This window comes from Bombina bombina, chromosome 5 (genome assembly GCF_027579735.1).
Source record: "Bombina bombina isolate aBomBom1 chromosome 5, aBomBom1.pri, whole genome shotgun sequence".
Classification (NCBI taxonomy): Eukaryota; Metazoa; Chordata; class Amphibia; order Anura; family Bombinatoridae; genus Bombina; species Bombina bombina.
In genome coordinates, this window is record NC_069503.1 from 318676166 (window position 1) to 318692872 (window position 16707).

At 39.4% G+C, this 16707-nt stretch overlaps 1 protein-coding gene across 2 annotated transcripts in view; it reads left to right on the forward strand.

Moving 5' to 3' along the window:
* The window catches only part of TMEM106B (transmembrane protein 106B), a 127768-nt gene that overhangs the window by 53485 nt on the left and 57576 nt on the right, over positions 1-16707 (forward strand). For both annotated transcript variants that reach the window (XM_053714102.1, XM_053714103.1), the window contains exons 3-4: positions 11964-12027; positions 13701-13860. In XM_053714102.1, the coding sequence (XP_053570077.1) occupies positions 11964-12027; positions 13701-13860 (224 nt within the window). The remainder of the gene's footprint in view (positions 1-11963; positions 12028-13700; positions 13861-16707) is intronic.

A 16707-nucleotide genomic window follows, 5' to 3' on the forward strand; every position in this document is an offset into this window, starting at 1 on the left:
TACTGAGCCACGGAGCTCACAAATTTCCAAAGAACGAAGCAACCCAGGTGAATCCTGGCACACAGCTCTTCCCAAGAGAACCAAGTCAAAAGACACCACTGCCAGAAGACTAACCACCACCAGCTCAGCCTCTTCTGACAATTCACCTTCATGAACTCTTTACCCCTAGTTTTGGGACACTGAATAAAGAGACTTATAGTTTGGACTATGTCGCCTTCCTGGGACAAGCAAGTATTTGTCATCATTTATTTGTTTTTCAACTCCGTAAGCCATAATCTCTTGCCACTCATAGAGTATGAGTAAGAGCAGACTTAACAACCCCTCTCCCATATTTACTCTTTCCCCCCCTCCCTACCTATCCCTTTCTCCCCCTTCCCATCCCTCTGACCCACCTCCCTCACCTTTTCTCCCATCAGGATTCCTAACCAATTTTACTAAGAATATCTAGAACTTAAAGGGCGTTTTATGGTAATGCCCCCAACCTACTCTCAGTTATGACCTATAATAGGAAGAGAGACTTTTTGTTTTTTGTTATAATGTTACTGTTTTCCATAATTTACAATGTTATAATGTTTATTGCGAGACACTGTTTAAGTTATCACTTGTTAAATGAATGTTTTCCTCCTGCAGAAAAATGCTATAAAATACACTCATACCACAAGCTTTATATGACCTTATCCACACAACCGGACAGCACACCTCAGCAAAAATACCATGTCGTTTAAAATTAAGGATGATGAAATCCGGAAACTGAACCTTCTTACTCAAAACGCTAAGGGACTCAGCTCACCCCACAAAAGATCTAAAGCCCTCTTAGACCTCTCAAAAAGACAGGTAGATATCTTGTTCCTGCAAGAGACTCATTTTAAAAGAAACAAGGAACCCAAATACTTTGGGGAAAATGTTCACCACCCACTATCATAGCTCCAATACCTCAAAAAGAAGTGGAGTTAGTATCTTATTGCACAAGTCACTTCCCTTCACACATATTCAAACCTCTAAAGACTCTGAAGGTCGATTCCTCGGGCTGGTGGGCCTGCTTTATGGTAGACCTATCACATTGATAAACATCTATGCCCCAAATGCAAAGCAAGCCCCTTTTTTTAAACAAATATTTAATCGAATTGTAGACATAGCAAAAGGACCAGTCTTTGTCGCGGGAGACTTTAATGTCCCCATTCAACCCACCAAGGACAGCTCCAACCCCACAATAGCTATATCAAAAAAAGTTACTAATGTATTATGGACAGGCTTGAGAAATCTTAACCTCCATGATAACTGGCGTTTCATCCACCAAGACACCCGAGATTATACTTTCTTCTCCCACCCTAACAAAACGCACAGTCGCATAGACTACATTTTCACCAACCAACCAGCTCTAGCCTTAATCAACAGATGCGTTATTTCCCCCACATCGTGGTCAGACCATTCTGCTGTAAAATTAAACATATCATGGACAAACACCCCTCTAACATCATACACGTGGAAATTAGATAACTCCCTTTTTAACAATCCAGACACAATTATGAAACTCACTAACACCATTGAAGAGTATTTTCAACTTAACATACCCTCGACAACTAATAAATATACAATCTGGGAGGTGCATAAATGCGTGCTCAGAGGTGAATTAATTAAACTAAAGGCTCATTTCCAAAAACTACACCGACAGCAATATAATGAACTATCAGACACCTTTGCTCGCCTAGACCTGGCCCATAAAATATCTCCTACAGACCCAAATATACTGAACGACCTACAAAATGCCAGACGAGCATTAGACGGCTTTCTGCAAATAGAATACCAGACGCTTCGCGCAAAAACCAACAGCATGTTCTTTTATGAAAGTAACAGGTCAGGCAAGTTATTAGCAAGAGCCCTGAAAAAATAGAGATTAAAATCATATATTAACGAATTACAAACACTTAATCGCCCCCATACTCTAAAAACCACTAAAGATATTTTACAATCCTTTCACGACTATTATTCCACCTTATATAATATTCAAGAAGAAGTACCCTCTCAAGACCCTTCCCCAGACCTGATTTCTTATATATCCAGTGCGCAACTACCTAATATAACACCGGATCAACTTAAAACCCTCAACAACCCCATTACCCAAACTGAACTCCTCACAGCCATAAAATCACTTAATAATGGGAAAAGCCCAGGACCAGACGGTTTCACTGGAAAGTATTATCACACCTTCTCCTCTCAACTCTCCCCTTACCTTACTCAACTATTCAACGAAGTTATAGACACTAACCCATTCCCACAATCCATGCTAGAGGCGCAAGTAGTAGTGATCCCGAAACCAGGTAAAGCTCCTACAACCCCCGCTAACTTCCGCCCAATCTCCCTCCTCAACATAGATATCAAACTTTATGCTAAGATATTGACCACCCGTATTAACTCAATACTCCCGTCAATCATACATATTAATCAGGCCGGTTTCACTCCTCTTAGGGAAGCTAAAGATAATACGACCAAGATCCTATTATTAATGGAATATGCAGTTAACAACCACATCCCCTCCGTGTTTATCTCCATGGATGCGGAAAAAGCCTTTGATAGGCTCAACTGGCAATTTCTGAAAGAGGCACTCACGCACTTTGGCTTTGACCCAGCTTTCACAGGAAAAATATTCTCCCTTTACAATAACCCCCAAGCCAAAATAAAATTGAACGACACCTTGTCCCAACCATTTTCGATCACAAACGGTACGAGACAGGGATGTCCCCTCTCCCCTATATTATTTATCCTCGCTATGGAGGTTTTAGCCTCACATATCAGACATAACACAGATATACAGGGGTTCACAATTGCTCACCAGGAGTATAAAGCTACCCTGTACGCTGATGATCTTTTTCTCACATTAACAAGACCCCACGACTCACTCCCCCCCCTTGTTCAAACACTACATACCTACGGCACCTTTTCAAATTTCAAAATAAATATTACCAAGTCAGAACTACTCCCACTTGGGCTACAAGCAGAGGAAATCACTGTGATACAAACACTCATACACTTTCGCATACAACTGCGCTCTATAAAATACCTCGGAGTTCATATTTCCCCCCATATACAAGTAACACTTGACACCAATTATAAAGTCATAACCGATACAATACAAAACATGTTACGAACCTGGAGCAATAAACCAATCTCATGGTTAGGCAGAATTAATTCGGTCAAAATGATGCTCCTCCCCAAGATATTATATCTCTTTCAAACCCTACCGATCCCAATCCCCAAGTCTGTTATACAAAATCTCCAAAAATCCTTCATCTCCTATATATGGCAACATAAAAGACCACGGATAGCTACCGCCACCCTATATCGTCCTAAAGAATTGGGTGGCCTCGGGATCCCAAACCTCACTCAATACAGACTTGCCAGCTTCTATACCAGAATAATACATTGGTGCAGACACTCAGTACACAAAGAATGGGTACTTTTAGAACATTCATTATCTCATACTTCACATCTTAGCAGCAAGTGCTGGTTACCCCCATCCAAACGAAACTTACCTGCATGCCTACCAACAATTACTAGAGAAACTCTAAAACTGTGGGATGTATCCATTAAACAAAATAACCATATCTCAACTATACCCTCCCCGCTAACACCTCTTTGCGAAAATCCAGATTCCCCAATACCATTCCCCACCCAAATAACTCAAACACCCAACATTGCAAACTCACTACCCTGCCTTACAATCATTCAAAATGGAAAAATAAAACCCCTAACTGAACTAACCCCCATCCTGGATAAAATACGCATAGAATGGTTTAGATACCATCAACTAACGGACTTTCTCACCAAACACCCACATAAGCCGCAACTTTTTCGCTCCCAGACTAGCTTCGAGGGCAGCTGCGTCCATGACACCCTTCAAAGGGGCTTTCTATCTTTTGCATATCAATTGCTTATACAACCAAACAACATGTCCCTCCCCTCATACACGCAAAAATGGGAAGCAGAGATTGGCACTGCTCAATCCCTAAAGGAATGGCAAAACATCTTCTCCTACATGACAAAATCCTCTTCGTCCATTTACGTTCTGGAAATGAACGTTAAGCTACTATACAGATGGTATTACACTCCCATCGACTACACACTATTTTCCCCACACACTCACTGGAATGCTGGAGAGGCTGCCAAAATATTGGCACCCCTACACACATATGGTGGACATGCCCAATAGCTCAAGTATATTGGGAAGCCATCAGAATTGAATTCGAAAAGGTCTTATCTCTAAGCTTCAAGCTTGATATTTGGCTTTTCATCTTTAATAAATTTCCCAAAATAACATGCAAACTACGACTAGCCCTGCTGACTATCATGACAAACTCTGCAAAACGACTAATTCCCAAAAACTGGAAAGGTAGTACACTCCCATCTATCCATGTCTGGAGAGAAACAACCACCCAATCCCTCCAACTAGAAAAATATTGCTATTCCCGTAACAAACAGATAGCCGACTACCACTCAATATGCTTTTTGTGGGAGGAATACCTTAATCAGAAACCCCCCACATTCGAGACCACTGCCCTTATATCCCCCCCTCAAACTTAAAATTATTAACCACCCCTGAACGACGAACTACCATCCTAATCTGGACAGAAGGTCATTCCAATAGTCTGACAATCAATGACATAATAGTTTCTTCTCTGCAGGAGCCGTATATTTATATTATCATTTACATTTGTATTGTTTACTGTAACTGTTCATTTATTTATGGGTTTTATTTCTCCCTCATCTAGTTCAAATAACTTACTTGTGCAACTTAAACTTGTTTATTTAATGATAAATATATCCACAACTTACTTTTGTTTACAAAACAAAAAAAAATTTTGTATCATAATCCAAGTATATGGAAACATTATTATCACAACGTTGCATATGTAACTGTTTCTATTTCTTCTGTTAAGTGTGATCAGTCCACGGGTCATCATTACTTGTGGGATATTAACTGCTCCCCTACAGGAAGTGCAAGAGGATTCACCCAGCAGAGTTGCTACATAGCTCCTCCCCTCTACGTCACCTCCAGTCATTCTCTTGCACCCAACGACTAGATAGGATGTGTGAGAGGACTATGGTGATATATTTAGTTTTTATATCTTCAATCAAAAGTTTGTTATTTTATAATAGCACCGGAGTGTGTTATTCCTTCTCTGGTAGAATTTGAAGAAGAATCTACCTGAGTTTTTCTATGATTTTAGCCGGAGTAGTTAAGATCATATTGCTGTTTCTCGGCCATCTGAGGAGAGGTAAACTTCAGATCAGGGGACAGCAGGCAGATTAATCTGCAAAGAGGTATGTAGCAGTTTATTATTTTCTGACATGGAATTGATGAGAAAATCCTGCCATACCGTTATAATGTAAACTCAGCCTTGAATGCAGTAGATGTAGCTGATATCAGGCTGTCATGTATGTATATTTTACACTTCAGTTTTCTGGGAAATGGTACTTCTCTGGCTTTTAAACTGTATACATAGACTTAACCTATTTTGCAGGGACTTGCAATAGGTTTTAAATGACAATTAATTATTGAGGTAAAACGTTTTTTTGCTGGCATGTAAAAACGTTTTTTTCTCTGAGGTACTGAGTGAAAAAATGTTTTGGGCACTTTTTTTCCACTTGGCAATAGTTTTGATTTAAATTAGAGCAGTTCACTGATCCCTCTCACTGTTATGTGTGTGGGGGAGGGGCCATTTTTGGCACTTTTACTATGCATCAGAAAAACTCAGTCAGAGGTTCATTTTCTTCCTGCATGATCCGGTTCATCTCTACAGAGTTCAGGGATCTCAAGAGTCTTTTTTGAGGGAAGTAATCTTTACAGCAGAGCTGTGCTGATTGTATTGACTGTGATATAAAAAACGTTTATTTGTGTATTTTTTTCTGCTGCCTGGGTTAGTTATCATTTGCTGAGGGGAACAATCCTTTGCTAAAACTGTATATTCTGACAAAGATTGATGCTATAACTTAATTATTTTATCTGTTATAATATTTTCTGTGCTTCTTAAAGGCACAGTTCGTTTTCATATTATTTGTAAATTACTTTGAAAAGTATTTCCAAGTTGCTGTTTATTTGCTAGTGTGTTAAACATGTCTGATTCAGAGGAATATCTCTGTGCTATATGTGTTAATGCCAAAGTGGAGCCCAATAGAAATTTATGTACTAAATGTATTGATGCTACTTTAAAAAATAGTCAATCTGTACAAATTGAACATATTTCACCAAACAACGAGGGGAGAGTTATGCCGACTAACTCGCCTCACGTGTCAGTACCTGCATCTTCCGCTCAGGAGGTGCGTGATATTGTAGCGCCGAGTGCATCTGGGCGGCCATTACAAATCACATTACAAGATATGGCTACTGTTATGACTGAAGTTTTGGCTAAACTACCAGAACTAAGAGGTAAACGTGATCACTCTGGGATGAGAACAGAGTGCGCTGATAATGCAAGGGCCATGTCTGATACTGCGTCACAGTTTGCAGAACGTGAAGACGGAGAGCTTCATTCTGTGGGTGACGGTTCTGATCCAAATAAACTGGACTCAGACATTTCAAATTTTAAATTTAAGCTTGAGAACCTCCGTGTGTTACTAGGGGAGGTATTAGCGGCTCTGAATGATTGTAACACAGTTGCAATCCCAGAAAAAATGTGTAGGTTGGATAAATATTTTGCGGTACCGACGAGTACTGACGTTTTTCCTATACCTAAGAGACTTACTGACATTGTTACTAAGGAGTGGGATAGACCCGGTGTGCCTTTCTCACCCCCTCCTATATTCAGAAAAATGTTTCCAATAGACGCCGCCACACGGGACTTATGGCAAATGGTCCCTAAGGTGGAGGGAGCAGTTTCTACTTTAGCTAAGCGTACCACTATCCCAGTGGAGGATAGCTGTGCTTTTTCAGATCCAATGGATAAAAAATTAGAGGGTTACCTTAAGAAAATGTTTGTTCAACAAGGGTTTATATTGCAACCTCTTGCATGTATTGCGCCTGTCACGGCTGCAGCAGCATTTTGGTTTGAGTCTCTGGAAGAGACACTTCAATCATCCACACTAGATGACATCACACACAAACTTAAATTCCTTAAGTTAGCTAATTCATTTATTTCAGATGCCGTAGTACATTTAACTAAACTTGCGGCTAAAAATTCAGGATTCGCCATTCAGGCACGCAGAGCTCTGTGGCTAAAATCCTGGTCAGCTGATGTTACGTCTAAATCTAAATTGCTTAATATTCCTTTCAAAGGGCAGACCTTATTCGGGCCCGGCTTGAAAGAGATTATTGATGACATTACAGGAGGTAAAGGTCATGCCCTGCCTCATTACAAGGCCAAAGCCAAGGCTAGACAGTCCAATTTTCGTTCCTTTCGTAATTTCAAAGCAGGAGCAGCATCAACTTCCTCTGCACCAAAACAGGAAGGAGCTGTTGCTCGCTACAGACAAGGCTGGAAACCTAACCAGTCCTGGAACAGGGGCAAACAGGCCAGAAAACCTGCTGCTGCCCCTAAGACAGCATGAATTGAGGGCCCCCGATCCGGGACCGGATCTAGTGGGGGGCAGACTTTCCCTCTTCGCCCAGGCTTGGGCAAGAGATGTTCAGGATCCCTGGGCGTTAGAGATCATATCTCAGGGATACCTTCTGGACTTCAAATCCTCTCCCCCAAGAGAGAGATTTCATCTGTCAAGGTTGTCAACAAACCTAACAAAGAAGGAAGCGTTTCTACGCTGCGTACAAGATCTTTTATTAATGGGAGTGATCCATCCAGTTCCGCGGTTGGAACAAGGACAAGGGTTTTACTCAAATCTGTTTGTAGTTCCCAAAAAAGAGGGAACCTTCAGGCCAATCTTGGATTTAAAGATCCTAAACAAATTCCTAAGAGTTCCATCGTTCAAGATGGAAACTATTCGAACAATTTTGCCCATGATCCAAGAGGGTCAGTACTTGACCACAGTGGATTTAAAGGATGCTTACCTTCACATACCGATTCACAGAAGTCATTACCGGTATCTAAGGTTTGCCTTTTTAGACAGGCATTACCAGTTTGTAGCTCTTCCATTCGGACTGGCTACGGCTCCAAGAATCTTCACAAAGGTTCTGGGCACTCTTCTGGCGGTACTAAGACCGCGAGGAATTTCAGTAGCTCCGTACTTAGACGACATACTGATACAAGCTTCAAGCTTTCAAACTGCCAAATCTCATACAGAGATAGTACTGGCATTTCTAAGGTCGCATGGATGGAAAGTGAACGAAGAGAAAAGTTCTCTCTTTCCACTCACAAGAGTTCCCTTCCTGGGGACTCTGATAGATTCTGTAGAAATGAAGATTTACCTGACAGAGGACAGGTTAACAAAACTTCAAAATGCATGCCGTGTCCTTCATTCCATTCAAGAGACCAGAAATTCTCTTCTATGGTGGCTTTATCGGCCACATCTGTCCAGGGGAATGCCATTCAGCAGGCCAGACTGGTCAATTGTAACAACAGACGCCAGCCTACAAGGTTGGGGCGCTGTCTGGAATTCTCTGAAGGCTCAGGGACTATGGAATCAGGAGGAGAGTCTTCTTCCAATAAACATTCTGGAATTGAGAGCAGTCCTCAATGCTCTTCTGGCTTGGCCCCAGTTAGCAACTCGGGGGTTCATCAGGTTCCAGTCGGACAACATCACGACTGTAGCTTATATCAACCATCAGGGAGGGACAAAAAGCTCCCTAGCAATGATGGAAGTATCGAAGATAATTCGCTGGGCAGAGTCTCACTCTTGCCACCTGTCTGCAATCCACATCCCGGGAGTGGAGAACTGGGAGGCGGATTTCTTAAGTCGTCAGACTTTTCATCCGGGGGAGTGGGAATTTCATCCAGAGGTCTTTGCCCAAATACTTCGACGTTGGGGCAAACCAGAGATAGATCTCATGGCGTCTCGACAGAACGCCAAGCTTCCGCGCTACGGGTCCAGATCCAGGGATCCGGGAGCGGTCCTGATAGATGCCTTGACAGCACCATGGACCTTCAGGATGGCTTATGTGTTTCCACCTTTCCCGATGCTTCCTCGATTGATTGCCAGAATCAAACAGGAGAAAGCATCAGTGATTCTAATAGCGCCTGCATGGCCACGCAGGACTTGGTATACAGATCTGGTGGACATGTCATTCTGTCCACCTTGGTCGTTACCTCTGAAACAGGACCTTCTGATTCAGGGTCCTTTCAAACATCAAAATCTAACTTCTCTGAAGCTGACTGCTTGGAAATTGAACGCTTGATCTTATCAAAGCGTGGTTTTTCTGAGTCAGTTATTGATACCTTAATACAGGCTAGGAAGCCTGTTACCAGAAAGATTTACCATAAAATATGGCGTAAATACCTATATTGGTGCGAATCCAAAGGTTACTCTTGGAGTAAGGTTAGGATTCCTAGGATATTGTCTTTTCTACAAGAAGGTTTAGAAAAGGGGTTATCCGCTAGTTCCTTAAAGGGACAGATCTCAGCTCTGTCCATTCTGTTACACAAGCGTCTGTCAGAAGTTCCAGACGTTCAGGCTTTTTGTCAGGCTTTGGCCAGGATTAAACCTGTGTTTAAAGCTGTGGCTCCACCATGGAGTTTAAACCTTGTTCTTAACGTTTTACAGGGTGTTCCGTTTGAACCCCTTCATTCCATTGATATAAAGTTGTTATCTTGGAAAGTTCTATTTTTAATGGCTATTTCCTCGGCTCGAAGAGTCTCTGAGTTATCAGCCTTACATTGTGATTCTCCTTATTTGATTTTTCACTCGGATAAGGTAGTTCTGCGTACTAAGCCTGGGTTCTTACCTAAGGTAGTCACTAACAGGAATATCAATCAGGAGATTGTTGTTCCATCCTTGTGCCCAAATCCTTCTTCGAGGAAGGAACGTCTTTTGCACAATCTGGATGTAGTTCGTGCCCTTAAATTTTATTTACAGGCAACTAAAGATTTTCGACAAACGTCTTCCCTGTTTGTCGTTTACTCTGGTCAGAGGAGAGGTCAAAAAGCTTCTGCTACCTCTCTCTCTTTTTGGCTACGTAGCATAATTCGTTTAGCTTATGAGACTGCTGGACAGCAGCCTCCTGAAAGAATTACAGCTCATTCCACTAGAGCTGTGGCTTCCACTTGGGCCTTTAAGAATGAGGCCTCTGTTGAACAGATTTGCAAGGCTGCAACTTGGTCTTCGCTTCATACTTTTTCCAAATTTTACAAATTTGACACTTTTGCTTCCTCGGAGGCTATTTTTGGGAGAAAGGTTCTTCAGGCAGTGGTTCCTTCTGTATAAAGAGCCTGCCTATCCCTCCCGTCATCCGTGTACTTTTGCTTTGGTATTGGTATCCCACAAGTAATGATGACCCGTGGACTGATCACACTTAACAGAAGAAAACATAATTTATGCTTACCTGATAAATTCCTTTCTTCTGTAGTGTGATCAGTCCACGGCCCGCCCTGTTTTTTAAAGCAGGTAAATATTTTTTAAATTATACTCCAGTCACCACTACACCCTTGGCTTCTCCTTTCTCGTTGGTCCTTGGTCGAATGACTGGAGGTGACGTAGAGGGGAGGAGCTATGTAGCAACTCTGCTGGGTGAATCCTCTTGCACTTCCTGTAGGGGAGCAGTTAATATCCCACAAGTAATGATGACCCGTGGACTGATCACACTACAGAAGAAAGGAATTTATCAGGTAAGCATAAATTATGTTTTTGCATTGTATGCAGTGATTATATGTTATTCAATAAAGCTTTTGACAAAAAAATTAAAAAAAATAAATAAAGACAGCCAATTTCCGCTGAAAAAAAAATAAAAAAATTTGAGAGAATAGATGCACTTCTCTAAAGGAGAACCCATAGGAAATGATATGGAGAATTCTCCTTGAGCTTGATACATCTGGCCCAACTGTGTTTAACCCCTTTGCAGGAGTAAAAATTAGTTACGAATCCTATAACACACGCGTTTTGTGCTTGCACATTATGTCCCTTTAATGTACATGGTGCTATTGATGCTTGTTTTGGAGAAGAGGAAATACAAATATTGATGCGGCTTAGCCTGTTCTACGGCCTCGTGTTATACTGTGATATGTTTACCCTATAATTTATAAACCAAATCACATGTACATAGTGCACCATCCTGTTCTGGAAGTATGTTTGCTCATATTATCTGTTTATTAGCTCTTATATCATATCTCCAAGTTAACAGAAACGGGTTTTTATAGTCTTTTAAGCTAAGGAATGAAGATGTTCTTTACAGATTAATGAATGTGACGTAATAATAGTAAGCACATAATAGGACAATTCCTTTTTATCTTTTACTAAAGCTGTTTTGTATCAGATCACAAAGGAGTTTTTATTTTTTGGGCAATTAAACACATGTAAATTATTGGCAAGACAAAAATATATACTTTTTTTTTTTTATTATTTTCATTATTATTATCAGGTATTTCCACTAGTGTGCTAGTCCCAAACGACTTAAAAAAAAATAAATATTTTTTTTTCGTTTCCTTAAAGGGACATAAAAACCAAAAAAAATATTTCATGAAGTAGATAGTAAACAACTAAACAACTATCCAATTTACAAATTATCAAATTTTCTTTGTTTTCTTGATATTCTTAGTTGAAAACCAGGAAGGTAAGCTCAGGAGTGTGCACGTGTCTGCAGTACAATATGGTAGCAGCTTTGCAACAATGTTATACACTAGCAAGATCACTAGATGTTAGTATCACTATTTCCTGTCATGTAGTGCTTCAGGCATGTGCACGCTACATACCTAGGTATCTCTTCAACAAAGAATAAGCAAATTTGATAATAGAAGTAAATTAGAAACTTTTTTTAAATTGTTTTCTCTATCTGAATCATGTAAGAAATGTTTTTGGTTTTTCATGTCCCTTAACAATACCTAGATTAGTAACTTTTCTCCCCTGACTGGTTATTTATTTGTTTTTAGGTCGTGAAAATCAGCTTGTAGCATTGATTCCATATAGTGATCAAAGACTGCGTCCAAGACGAACGTAAGTACTACAGACTGCAAGTTCTTATTCTACTGGGTCAGTAATAGACCCTGCTTTTGTATGATTGGTTGCATGACTGCAGGTGTGTAATAAAGGCAGACAGCGGACACTGCTTGTCTAATCTGTAGTATTTGTTGTCCATAGTTTAATGCCCTTCAAACAATACTTAAAGGAACAATAAAGTCAAAATTAAACTTTTGTGTATTAGAGCATCTAGGTTTAAACAACTTTCCAGTTTACTTCTGTTAACAAATTTGTTTTAGTATCCTTTGTAGTAAAGCATACCTAAGTAGGAGCTGGGAGCTAGCTGACGATTGGTGGCTTACCCGATTTGTTCAGCTAGTTCCAAGTAGTGTATTGCTGCTCTTTCAACAAATGATGCCAAGCAAATAAACAAGTTTGATAAAAAAGGAAGTAAACTGGTAAATTATTTAAAATTGTATGTGCTGTCTGCATCGCAAAAGGAAAAAAAAAAAAAAATCTGTTTTCATGTCCCTTTAAAGGACCACAAGGGTACTGGAAAGAATAACTTTTTTAGGATTTTGTCATATGTAAAAACTCCAGCTCTGAAAATTAGTCTTGAAAAATAGGATTAACTGTTTTACATATTGCTATTTTCCTTTACTTTGAATTGTATATCAGAGATGGGGGAACCTACAACTAACTGAATGTCTAAGACCCCAAGGCAGAACATGCTGTGATCTGTGATGTCATCGCAGAAAATGCAGCATGTCTGCAGAAAGAGTAGGACACATGCAGGAACTCTTAACACTTTCACTTTGTAGCACAGCTCCACATTAGACAGTTCTCTTCAAACAGTGCTGTGCTCTGGCTGCACTATGTAAGTTTTCCTTAACGCAGTGGATCCAGAGCAAAGCAGCAGTGACTGACTCTCAGGGATTTTTTCAACCCCACCCTCTAGCCTTTCCCAGTCTGCAAAGTTATGACTTTTGAATGTAAGATGTTCTTGAGTAGTGCACATTTGTATTACTACATTTCTACCTTGTGATGTTAGACCTAGAGAAAAGGAAACAAATGTATTTGACATTTGGAAAAACTAAATGTTTTATTTTTTTTGACTGCAGCTAATTTGCTATGCAATTTTCAATTGCTGCACTTTATTATAAAAACTTGAAAATTTGCTTTACTCTACAGTTAATTAACACATTGCAATTTTAGCTGATGCTTTAGTGTAACTGCCTAATTTAAAATTTTGATTTTTATTTCAAAATGACCTGCAGAAAAATTTCCACAAAAAAAAATCTCTTTGCAGAAAATGAAGAAAAGTTCTGCCTCTGGGGTCTAAGATGCAATTATGCTTGGTGAATAAAAATGACTTGCTTGTGGAGAAATGCTACTTTTTTTTAAATACTCCCTTGAGACAATAGACTCCAGTTCTTATGCTATCCTATGGAATTGATTCAGTAAAATATAATACATTCAGAAATCCACTCCACACTTTAACAGGATATGTAGAGATTTGTCTATTAGCTGCTATACATACTTAGGGATTTTAGGGCAATATCTGATGTGGGTTTCTCTAACAAGTGCAGTTGTCATATTTAGTATACAGTGTATACTATCCAGATTATATTATATTGTATCCAGATTATTGACATCATTGGCTGTTGATCATTAATAGTTTAACACAACTTTTTATTTTATTTTTACAGCAAACTGTACGTCACAGTTGCGGTTATTGTTTGCCTACTTCTTTCTGGTCTTGCTGTTTTTTTTCTCTTCCCACGGTCCATTGATGTGCAGTATGTTGGAGTGAAGTCGGTCTTTGTTAGTTATGATGAAAGTAGCCATTCAGTTTATTTGAATATCACAGTAAGTCTGCAATTGATATAAAACTCATATATGTATTCACTATCACAAAAACAATATGTTAAATTGCTATAAATACATTTTAGGTATACTGGTTCATTCTGTAACTGCATAATTTGTGTTTCTTTGTTTGGCTTTTTATATTTCTTGTGTTGTTTCTTAAAGGCATGTATTACATTTATGCATTAAAATACACTAACTTTTAAATATGTTACAATTGGCATATTAACTGTTTTGCACAAGCGATATCGGGATTATCGCAGCTGTTTGTGCGCATTGGAAGGAGCGCGTGTATTACAAGTTAAAAGTAAATGCAAACGAGTGAGCGCATTCGCCATTTACGCTAAAATGATTATCGCAACTTCAGAGCTCTAGTTAACTGTTACGCCAGTCAAAAAAGTGTCACAAAACACATAAAAATTACATTTAAAAGTACAGTAACGCTAAAAACACTATCTAATAAAAATTATTTTAAAAAATTGAATAAAAAAAGTTATAATGGCTCAAAGATATGAGGTCTCAAGGGTTTGGGGTAAAAAATGTGTGTGTGTATTGAGAGAGAGAGAGAGAATAACTCATTGTGTAAACCATTTACAAATCTAGACAAATCAGAAGACTTGCTTTTCACACAGAAACTCTCTGATTACACTGTTTCCAATGCAGCAAAGGATTCTGGGTGAGATATGCAAATGAGGTTCACAATGACTCACTTTTTTACTTCTAGCCTGCTTTTTAAGGCTGACTTCCCTTTGCGCCATAGCATTGCTGCATTACACAGCTTCTAAGCTTAGCTAGGTATAGTACAGTGATTCAGACCAATCCCAGGACAGCTGTTTTGTGATTATTGCCACTCATCAGCTGAGAGTAGGTTGAATCACTGCTTGGTAAAGTTGTTTTCTTTGGAAATTTTAAACTCACTTTTCGCCTCCCCATATTTTAAATTGCTGTTGTATTTCCCCCAGAAAACAACTTTACCAAGCAGTGATTCAACCTACTCCCAGCTGATGAGTGTCAATAACCACGAAACAGCTGTCCTGGGATTGGTCTGAATCACTGTACTACCCCTAGCTAAGCTTAGAAGCTGTGTAATGCAGCGATGCTATGGCGCAAAGGGAAGTCTGCGTTAAAAAGCAGGCTAGAAGTAAAAAAGTGAGTCGTGAACCTCATTTGCATATCTCACCCAGAATCCTTTGCTGCATTGGAAACAGTGTAATCAGAGAGTTACTGTGTGAAAAGCAAGTCTTCTGATTTGTCTAGATTTGTAAATGGTTTACACAATGTGTTATTTTCGCTACATTTTGCAACATGTGTTTGCAACGTGCATCGAGCAAAAAAATAAGGACCTGGTTCCCAGCTGTGCAAAATGACGTCACACGTGTGACGTCATTTTGCACAGCTGGGAACCAGGTCCTTGCAAACACAGCTTTGGAATCGCAATAAGAAGCAGGCTCTATACCCGGACTAAGTCACTTTAAAGAGGACATAACGGAGAAGAATTCCGTCTCCCAAAAGTTACGTTTAATGTATCTCTGGACTATTGAGTCTAAGTATTTTTCAAATGGAATGCATCTTCTGGGAAATAAAGAAATAGAATGAACTCTATTTGCAACAGTTTCAATATATGTTGCAATGGGAAATGAGTAACTCTCATTAATAAGAGTTCAAATGTCTATCTTTGCCTGCCTGATATATATGATATAAATGGTTCATATTTGCTGTGATTACACAATTAGTATTCTATAAACATAGATCCCCAATGTTTTACCATGGTAGCTGGTACCTTTTTATAATATTGGTGCTACCCTCTGGTAGGGGTGTTTATTAATACGAAAGTGTAAAAGGTTTAACATGTAATTGATTTTTCACATGTACTATCTTTACATAATTTTAAGTATTAGGCATAGATCCTCAGGTTTTTTTCTCACGATAAAAAATTTCCAAATTAGTTTGGGTTATCCTCTGAGAGAGGTGTTGCCAATACTTTTCTGATGTTCATTAGTTATTTTACATGGATCCCCATTTCTATCCATGGTAGCAGATTCCTGTGTAATCACAGGGCTACCCACTGGTTGGGGTGTTGTTTATTAACTTTTATTGCCTCTATCTAAGGTTAATAACCTGCATTGTGAGTAACTGTTGTGAGCTGGCCAGCTTTTTCTATGTGTTTATTTTAACATTTGAAACACTTTAAATTTAAATTTATTTGCACTTATAATAAAATTTATTATCTCTACGGGTGTGGTTTGATTTAGGGGACCCGGCCGTTGACTAGTTCACGCTGCAGTGGAGAGCACCTATTTCTAAAATATTAAATATACAGACTCAGAAATCTATTTAGAATTTCTTATAAATAGTAATTTCTCCAACATAGGTGTGTCCGGTCCACGGCGTCATCCTTACTTGTGGGATATTCTCTTCCCCAACAGGAAATGGCAAAGAGCCCAGCAAAGCTGGTCACATGATCCCTCCTAGGCTCCGCCTACCCCAGTCATTCTCTTTGCCGTTGTACAGGCAACATCTCCACGGAGATGGCTTAGAGTTTTTTAGTGTTTAACTGTAGTTTTTATTATTCAATCAAGAGTTTGTTATTTTAAAATAGTGCTGGTATGTACTATTTACTCAGAAACAGAAAGGAGATGAAGATTTCTGTTTGTATGAGGAAAATGATTTTAGCACCGTAACTAAAATCCATGGCTGTTCCACACAGGACTGTTGAGAGCAATTAACTTCAGTTGGGGGAACAGTGTGCAGTCTCTTACTGCTTGAGGTATGACACATTCTAACAAGACGATGTAATGCTGGAAGCTGTCATTTTCCCTATGGGATCCGGTAAGCCATGTTTATTAAGAT